Below are 10150 nucleotides of genomic sequence, written 5' to 3' on the forward strand. Positions count from 1 at the left end.
TTTGGCCAGGCTCGGTGGCTCAGTCTGTAATCCCGCGCTTTAGGAGACTGAGATGAGTGGATTGCCTGAGCCCGTGGGTTCGAGACCCGCCTGGACAACTTGGCAAGACCTCATCTCTATAATCAAAAAATTAGCCGGGCGTGATAGCACATGCCTGTAGTTCCAGCTACTTGAAAGGCTGAGGCGGAAGAATCACCGGAGTCCAGCAGGTCAAGGCTGCAGTGGCCAGGAGCGGCCACTGCACTCCAGTCTGTGTAACAGAGTGAGACTCCAACTGAAAAAAAAAAAAAAGATGCTTTTTCACTGCTTAAAGCAGTTTTTGAACTCATCAATTTTGATGTCTTTTAGTGCTTCTGCTATTTTTGTTTTACCTCTTCCACATGGGCAAAACATTTCCCTTTGAAGATTTTTTTCATCTGGGGAAAAAAAAGTCACTTGAAATATTCAGCACAGTGTGGGCAGGTGCAGTATAAATCAACCATCATGAAATAGGGAAATGTGTTGAAAGAATCTTCACAAAAAATTCACTGAAGCTGAATACAGCCTCTCACAACAAAGCTAACTGGTCCACTGATGCTAATGGGTTCCTAGAATACCTACCTAGAGGAGGAACCCTGTACTACAAGGAGCCCACCCTCCAAAAAATAATTCCGATTTTTGGTGGGGTCCCCCATATATATATTTAGAGAGAGAGAGAGAGATATAGCTGGGCACAGTGGCTCAACCTGTAATCCCAGCACTTTGGGAGGCCGAGACGAGAGGATTGCCTGAGGCTAGGTGTTCGAGATTAGCCTGGGCAACTTAGTGAAACCTCGTCTCTACAATAAATCAAAAAAATAAGCTGGGTGTGGCAGCGCGTGCCTGTAGTTCCAGCTACTTGGAAGACTGAGGTGGAAGGATTGCCTAAGCCCAGCAGGTCAAGGCTGTGGTGACTGTGAGCGTGCCACTGTACTCAAGCCTGGGCGACAAAATGAGACTCCAACTCAAAAAAAAAAGAGAGTGAGAGAGAGAGATAGTAAGTATACAGGGTGCCGAAAAATGCATACACATTTTAAGTATGATGTTTGCTCAAAAGATAGCATTAATCAAATGAATGCCAGTCAAAGAAAATGGTAGAAGCACCACTGAGCAAACGTCATACTACACATTGCTACCATAATTTATTCAACTTCAAAAAGTAATATATAGATAACATCTCTTAAAATACATATACATTTTTTTGTTGGATGTGGTGGTTCACGTCTGTAATCCCAGCCCTTTGGGAGACAGAGGTGAGAGGATTGCCTGAGCCCGCAGGTTCAAGACCAGCCTGGGCAACATGGTGAGACCTCATCTCTACAATAAATCAAAAACTTAGGCCAGGTGCCGTGGCTCAAGCCTGTAATCCCAGCACTTTGGAAGGCTGAAGCGAGAGTATTGCCTGAGCCCACAGGTTCGAGACCAACCTGGGCAACATGGTGAGACCTCATCTCTACAATAAATCAAAAAAATTAGCTACTGTGGTAGCGTGCACCTATAGTTCCAGCTACTTGGAAGGTTGAGGCATAAGGATTGCCTGAGCTCAGCAGGTCAACACTGGGGTGGCCATGAGCGTGCCACTGCACTCCTGCATGGGCAGTGGAGTGAGACTCCAACTCAAAAAAAAAAAACTGCATTTAATTACCCACATTTTTCCTTCAATATCGACCCCTAGACTGTACATATTTACATTTTTGTTTTTCCTTTCCTTTTTTTTCTTTCACTTCTGCCTCTGATGGGTAATATATTTGCATTTTTATATGGTAGTATCAGTATAGTATTAGAAGACCAGTATTCTAAAACAGTAGCATTTTGAGTATTGTTTATTATAACTCCTAACTTAAAACAGAATTACTTTTCTAAAAATGGTATAAAAGACTACATTTATGAGAATCTCAATGCCATTATCCACTTTTTTGTTTTTGAATAACAACAGCCTATGAGATTAAACACAGGGACAATAGTCCTAATGATATTTTGCTAATTTTCATTTCAAGGCCCTGACAATTGCTAGCAAACACCATGAGATTGTGAAAATGGACCTGAGAAGCCGCTACCTGGACTCTCTGAAGGCTATTGCTTTTCAACAGTATAATCAGGTGAGCTAGTCAGTGACGCTCTAAGTTGTCTTCATTTTCTTTTTCACACAGGAGTTAGAAGCTACTGAGGAGGTGAGAAAGTCCACCTCTACCAAGAGGAGACCATTCTAGATATTACTGAACTGGAGAAAGCTTTCAACCAATTAACATGAAAGAAAGCAAGATCACTTCTCACAATCATCTTTTTATAATTGTATTGTGTTTTATACCACGCATTAGTCATGGGATTCTGTGTTATAGATACTAGTTTCCAAATCAGCTATTCCCATTAGGATGTATTTTCTCTTTAGTAACTTGACACTGTCTTTTTGTTTGTTTGTTTGTTTGTTTGTTTGGGGGGGAGTTTGAGTTGGAGTCTCACTCTGTTGCCCAGGTTGAAGTGCAGTGTCACGCTCACAGCCATCACAGCCTCTACCTGCTGGGCTTAGGTGATCCTTCTGCTTCAGCTTTCCAAGTAGCTGGAACTATAGGCTTCGTTCTCCTTAGAACATATGACAATACATAACTATAACCTCTCTAAGGGTGTAAAGACATACACAGAGCATTAACAGTACACTTGCATGAGTCTGAACGCATGAGCAGACATTTGCCATGCAAGGAGAAAATACACCTGAGCCTGTGAAAAGGACAGATCCATTCTTGTCATTAAAAGGAAGTAAGACTTTGAAATAATTTTAACAAAGAAATACACTGTGGGACTTAACCAGGGCTTTCCCCTTTAATTCCAACTCCTGTATAACATGCTTGACTGATGGGACAAAAAATTAATTATACTTCTTTGTTGCTTGATAGAATAATATACTTGGAAGGCTGAGGCGGAAGGATTGCCTGAGCCCTGCCGGTTGAGGCTGCATAGCGGTGAGCCTGCACTCCAGCCTGGGTGACAGAGTAAAACTACTCCAACTCAAAAAAAAAAAAAAAAATTAGGTCAGGATTTTGTCTCCAAGTTGTCCCTTCCCCTCCTGCCGCCAGAAATTGATATAAACTATTCTGCTATGACAGTTAGTTGCATTCTTAGGAAAATTCACATTGTCAAGCACTGAATTATAAAACAATGGCTTCAGTAGGAGAAGAGGTTCAAGAGAGTCAGACTCATGGCAAGAAAGTTATTTTTCCCAAAGGAATCTCAGTGAGTTTTTTAGGGTTGTAAAGGAACAGCTATGTCGTCAACACGCCACAGTGCAAACACTGCCTGGGATTCATCAGGCTTTGCACTCACCACCTACACTTCTTCTAGATCCACTTCTATGAGAACAAAGCACAGAGTCCCTCAAATAGAAAGGCATGCTACAGGCTCAGCAATCTCCTTGTCAACATCCTGCTAGGGAGAAATGCTCACCTCGGCCAGGATATGGCCTCAAATCTCTTCTAATTGGAAAAGTAAAGAATTGGTAAACTTTTGTAATAAAAACCAATTAATAGTTGTATTTCAAGATGTTAAAATTAATAAAACACTCACCTTTCCCTTTTTTTTTTTAGGTGTTTGAAATTCACAACTCTACGTTACCACTACAGGAAAGAAGGCTTGCACTAGGTATAAATAGTATGTGTGTTTTAATATAAAACTGAATTATGGAAGTACAGCATTCTCTTACAGATTTCTGTCACTCAGTAAAACCTATATGTACTAGGATCCTTGTTCAAAAGTAGTTACTGCTTTCAGAAAAATTGAAAATTAAATATCTATTAAAGGAGGAAAACTGGAAGGGCATAATAGTTCACACCTGTAATCCCAGCATTTGGGATTGCGAAGCAGAGGCAAGAAGATTGCCTGAGCCCAGGAGTTTGAGACCAGCCGGGCAACTTGGTGAGACCTCATCTTTACAATAAATCGAAAAATTAGCCAGGCGTGATGTTGTACTCTTGTGGTTCCAGCTACTTGGAGGACTGAGGTGGAAGGATCTCCTGAGCCCAGCAGGTCGAGACTGCAGTGGCCATGAGCAGGTTGAGGTTGCAGTGACCATGAGCATGCCACTGCACTCCAGCATGGATGACAGAGTGAGACTCCAGCTAAGATAGATAGATTAGATAGATAGATAGATAGATAGACAGACGGATAGATAGATAGATAGATAGACAGATGGATAGATAGATATAGATAGAGAAAACTAAGCTACCGCAAGTCTCCTTTAGGATTTACTAGACTAATAACAACAAAACCGTAACAACAAAAAGCAAAAATTAGCTGATGGTTAAACATTTCTTGTGTGCCAGGCACCAAGCTAAGATATTCATATGTGTTACTTCCTTAATCATCACAGCAGTCCCATGAGTAAGCGCTGTTCATCAGGAAGCTGGGTTTCAGGGAGGCTTGGTGACTCTCCTAGGCAAAGTGGCAGAGCCAGAAGTGAAATCCAGGTATGTCTGAGTCTAGAACCCTCAGACAGTGCTGTTGACGCCCTAGATACACTTCTTGAGTATTCAGCATCATGATTGTGTTGCTGCTCACAGATGGCATGAGTCTCTCCCCAGAAAACCCGAGACAATAAGAGTATGGAACTACTATAGTGAGTCAGAAAGTTCAGAAAAGTAGTGGGGTAAAATATAAATGTATAGAAACTGAAAACTGACCTATCTCTTAGTAGCTATTTGGCAAGAAAATGAAATGGTACAGTTGTTATAAACTAAAGATTTTTATGAGTTTCCAGTGGCATCGGACCTACCATTGATCTCATGTTAAGTAAAGAAAGCACGATGCAAAATTGTATTTTGATTCCAGTTTAAGAAATACATAGATGAGGCCAGGTGTGCAAGTGTGGTAGCTCTTGCTTATAATCCCAGCTACTAGGGGAGGCTGAGGCAGGAGGACCACTTGAGGTCAGGAATTTGAGGTCTCGCTCTCTCTTTCATATATGGGGAGCCTCCCAAAAAACTTTTGGAGGACAGGTCCCTTGTAGTACAGGCTCCCCCCTCTAGCTAAGTGCTCTAGGGTCCTATCAGCATCAGTGTTCCAGCTAGCATCATTGTGACAGACTCTGTTTCAGCTTCAGTGAATTTGTTGGGAGATTCTTTCAACGTGTTTCCCCATTTCGTGATGGGTGATTTACAAACACACTTGCCTACACCACACTGAGTGTTCAGCAATTTTTGACCAAAAACTGCATGATCCCTGTGTATTCACCCACTCTCACCCAAAGTGACTTTTTGTTTCCCCGATGAAAAAAGTCCTCAAAGGGAAATGTTTTATCGATGTGGAAGAGGTGGAACAAAAAGCAGCAGGAGCACTAAAAGGCATCAAAATTGACAAGTTCAAAAACTGTTTTAAGCAGTGGAAAAAGTGTCTCAGAAGGTGCATTGCATCAAATGAAGAGTACTTTGAAGGGGACTGAAGTTTGAACATGTAAGAATAAATACACATTTTTTAATAAATAAATTCCGGGTTTTTTTTGAGGTCCCTCCTCATATATACATACACACACACACACACACACACACACACACACACAGAGAGAGACATATATATAAAACATAATTCATTTTTATTTTCACTGTAAAAAGAACTAGACAAAAATATACTAAAATGTTAATAGTACTTAAACCTCTGAGGGATAGAATTATGGCTGATTTTTATCTTTTCTTTTATCAACCTGTACTTTTCAGCTTTTCTACACTAAGAAATTATTACAATCAATAGAAGAAACAGTAAGCATTATTTTTAAATTATCCAACTTGAAAGATTAGGAATGGGCTGGGCTCAGTGGCTCAGCCTGTAATCCCAGCACTTTCGGAGGCCAAGGCGAGTGGATTGCCTGAGCCTGAGGTTTCGAGACCAGCCCGGGCAACTTGACAATACTTCATTTCTACAATAAATAATAAATTAGCTGGGTGTGGTAGCGCACGCCTGTAGTTCTAGCTGAGACAGAAGGATCGTCTGAGCCCAGCAGATCGAGGCTGCGGTGGCCATGAGCGTGCCACTGCACTCCAGCCTGGGTGATGACAGAGTGAGACTCCAACTCAGAAAAAAAAAAAAAGAAAGATTAGGAATGAAAGAGGTTAATTTAGGGATAAAATGTATCCTAATGGCTGTTTCATTTGAACTCTTCTATCTCTAATAGATTCAAGGATCATTCATGAAAACAGAGTAGAAAAAGAGAGAGTACAAAGAATAACTCAAGAGAGTTTTGGAGACTATCCTCAACCACAACTAGAATTTGCACAGTATAAGGTAGGACATTGAAATAAACACTAACTATAAGTTATCAACATCTTTAAAATGGAAACAAAAACCCTAAGTGGAAAACAAATCTAAGAAACTGGGTTTTTTTCATTTATCATGTAAATTTTATATATTAAATGTATGAGTTAAGTTCTTCTGTCAACAAAGATGACCTTTGGAAATTGTGATTCGGCCTTTTCATTTTATCTTACATGTAAATCCAGTCATGTATAACTGGCTGTCATCTGTATATTTGGGGGAAAAAATTGTTGGGTATACCTTTCTAGCCCATCCACACCTAGAACAGTACTTGGCACATAGTAAGTGCTCATAAATACTTATTGAATAAAAGAATGAATAAGTAAGTCATTACATAACCCAGCTGGCATCACATGAAGAAACAACAGTAACCTAGACTGTCCTACAAACGCAGATCCTTCTAGAAGAGTGTTGCTGCCCACAGGAAGGCCAGGGTAGGAGTTACAGGGGTTTAAACCCATTGCCATCACTAGAAAAGTGTAGTCATGATCACCCTCATCTGAGTCCATGCTCATGCTCAAAACACCCTCCTCCCCTCAAATGCTCCATTGAAAGTATTTCTGTTTAGCCTTTCTGTAGCTACAGTCCATACTTTAAATTGTGAGCACATTGATCTGCTCACATAGCCAAGCCTGTTTGGTTTGCTTTGTTTTTAGTGGTAGAAGTCGATTGACACCTTTCAAGTTGGATTCCCTTAGTGGCAGGTTCCTTTAAACAGCTTAAAATCTAGAACAGTGGTTCTCAAAGTGTGGTCCCTAAATTAGTATCAGCATCACTCAGGAACGGGTAAGAATGCAGATTCTTGGCCCTACCATAGTCTACTGGGTCAGGGGCGGTGGGACCCAGCAGTCTGTTTCCACGAGCCCTTAAGCTGATTCTAAAGCGGGGGAGCCACTGTCTGGGAGACAAAAGACATGATGTGCAAAACTTCCATTTACACACACCTCAGAATGGCTCATTCTGTAAGCCAAGGTGCACATCTGTTCATACCTGCTACTGGTTTTTCCTTACCTTTTCTATTTTGAAAAACATCAAACCTTCAGAAAACGTGCAAGAATATTCCAATGAACATCCATTTCTCTTCATTTCACCAGTTGTTAACAGTTTGCTACATTTATTTTGTTTTCTCTCTCTTTATTCTGAACAAGTTAGTTGCAGATATTACTCATCCACCAAATATTTTAGCACATCGCCTCTAAACTTAAGGATCACTTAAATTTTTAAAAATGTAAAAAAGTTGAAACTTAGAATCTGGTACCTATTGAAGTACCATTACATGGATATTTGACACTATTAAGGAATTCTTTTAGGTATACTAATGGTATTGGGATTCAGGTTTTTTGTTTGTTTCTTTGTTTGTTTGTTTGTTTCTCCAGCCTGGGTGACAGAGTGAGACTTTGACTCAAAAAAAAAAAAAAGAAAGAAGAGTTGCCAGGAGTTGATGCTATGCACGGAGGACTTGTACTATGCTCCCTGCCTTTGTATATTTTGGAAATCTCCCATAATAAGAAGTTAAAAAGAAATCTCAGTAGTGACTCAAAAGACATGGTATTTTTACATTGAAATGACAGATTACAAAAGACAGCACTAATTTTCTATTGAGAATGCAAACTGGAAAGAGCGCCTAGGGGTAGAACTGTCATTCAGCATCTTCTGTGTGTTGGGCACTGCGTATGCTGGCATTTATGTTGGGTATTATTTAAATGCTGGTTGCCCTCCATGTTTGTAGTTCTCAAATTAATGGTCCTTGCCCCCATCAATCCCTGTACTTCTCAATGACAAGAATTATTGAAATATATAATCTGATTTCATTATATTTTATCATTCCAACTGATATATTTAATAGCCATTTCTTAATATGTTTGTTGACAGCTTGAAACGAAGTTCAAAAGTGACGTAAATGGGGGCATCTTGGCTGAGAGGAAAGAACCCCTCCGGTGCCTAATAAAGTTCTCTAGCCCACATCTTTTGGATGCATTAAAATCCTTAGCCCCAGCTGGTGAGTGATCAGCTTATTTTACAAGCTGGAAAAATTGACAACATACTTCATTGGACCCGGTCTTTGCAGACCAGTTACCTCTGAGCACTCCCACTGCTCTGTTCTGCAATCCCATCATGCCCTGTATTTCCTGCATTCCTGCCTCTGTGCTTGGTGGAGGGGAGATCCATGATCCACCCTAACCTTGACCATTTGTAAATTGACTCACGCCTATGCCCCTGTGATTATTTTAATTTTTTTTCCTTTTTTTAAATTTCAGGTATTGCAGATGCGCCACTTTCTCCACTGCTCACTTGCATACCCAAGAAGAAAATGAACTATTTTAAAATTAGAGATAAATAAGACACATGGTTTTATAAGCACGTCAGCTTCCTCACTTTACTACACATGCATTTCAGCTAGCAGCTAGTTGTATAGCTTGTCTGTAAACCTGTATTTTAGAAGTTCGTCCTTGGTATTGAAAACTTAGATATGTTCATATAATTGATGGGACTGATTTCTTTCCTCCTCCATGATGTGCCCCCTCTCCCCCATATCCTGCTAAGTGTAGCAGTTGTGGGCATTTGCGATGTGACGGGGTATGTATGTGGTTCCACACTTGACCTTGAGGGCCTGAATGCTCTGAAGTTAAGCATATGGTTCCCTGCTTGAGACTGCTAGACATCATGTCTCGTATCTTGTTAGTCACTCCTGCCTCTCCTGAATCCTGGGGAAATCTGGTTCCAATTTCTGGTTTCCAGATATTTTTTCTTAACCCTTGGGTCACAGAAAGAAGCATCAAGAAACTACATCCTACTCATGAAACTACATCCTACTCAAACGTTTTTTTTAGGAAAATCACAAAATTGGTCTATTCACAGGGTAGAGTTGGGTCCACTAAATCAGTTGATACAGGAGAGTGTGTATTCAGTGATCCAGTTATACAAAATTATGTTCTTATTGTAAATATACTTTCATAATCTGTCTTGTCATATGTGTGGCATTCATACCAATTTTATACTGACTTGTGAATAAAGATATTGAGAAACTGGTAAATCAGGTACTTCTGATGAAAAATCTTTCAGTGATCATCACTGAATAGCATGTCCTTTTATAAAAGATTTTAAAATCTATTGCATATCTTGTTCCAGAGAGAGTTTGGGGTTATGAAAACACATGTTACAATTATAAAATTAAAAGCTGAGGAAATCTGGGCAGATGAGAAGACAAAAAAGACCATAGCAAAGCAGAGCTGGAGTAAGATCACTACATGAGAATGGACAAGTGCCTCTTCAGTTGCTAGAAGCCTGGAAATTCACCAAGGAGTTTGTCGGTGGCCAAAGCAGAGAAGAAAACACCAGTTTGTGAATAAAAATCTTTAAACTGGTACGTCGGCTCTTTTTCTTTTTCTTTTTTTTTTTTACATGTATAGTCTGCTTATAGATCATTGGTTACTTTTGATAAAAATCAAAAAGAGAGCTGGGCACAGTGACTCATGCCTATAATCCCAGCACTTTGGGAGGCAGAGGTGAGAGGATTACCTGAGCCCAGGGATTCGAGACCAGCCTGGGCAACTTGGTGAGACCTCATCTCTACAATAAATAAAATTTTAAAAGATTAACCAGGCATGATGGCATGTGTCTGGCTATAGCTATTTGGAAGGCTGAGGCAGAAGGATCACCTGAGCCTAGCAGGTCGAGGCTAGTGGCCACCATGGGTGTGCCACTGCACTCCAGCCTGGCCGACAGTGAGACTGACTCAAACAAAAAGCAAAAAAATCAAAAAGAAGCTTAATATACAGAATATATAAATACAGTCAGAAAAGGGGGCTAAACACTAATGTAATATGTCTACAATCTG

The 10150-nt window shown here is 40.3% G+C and overlaps 1 protein-coding gene across 4 annotated transcripts in view; it reads left to right on the forward strand.

Moving 5' to 3' along the window:
• Nucleotides 1-9679, forward strand: part of CENPN (centromere protein N) — a 30528-nt gene extending 20849 nt beyond the window's left edge. For 3 of the 4 annotated variants that reach the window (XM_008064972.1, XM_008064973.1, XM_021716033.1), the window contains 5 exons: nt 2016-2117; nt 3597-3651; nt 6173-6282; nt 8185-8311; nt 8571-9679. In XM_008064972.1, coding sequence (XP_008063163.1) covers nt 2016-2117; nt 3597-3651; nt 6173-6282; nt 8185-8311; nt 8571-8653 — 477 coding nt within the window. In that variant the 3' untranslated portion in view covers nt 8654-9679. Of the gene's footprint in view, nt 1-2015; nt 2118-3596; nt 3667-6172; nt 6283-8184; nt 8312-8570 lie in introns of all 4 variants that reach the window. The other variant, XM_021716034.1, reaches the window with a different exon arrangement.
• Nucleotides 9680-10150: the final 471 nt, after the last annotated feature.

Source organism: Carlito syrichta, unplaced genomic scaffold (genome assembly GCF_000164805.1).
Source record: "Carlito syrichta isolate Samal-C Ts95f unplaced genomic scaffold, Tarsius_syrichta-2.0.1 Scaffold308119, whole genome shotgun sequence".
Classification (NCBI taxonomy): Eukaryota; Metazoa; Chordata; class Mammalia; order Primates; family Tarsiidae; genus Carlito; species Carlito syrichta.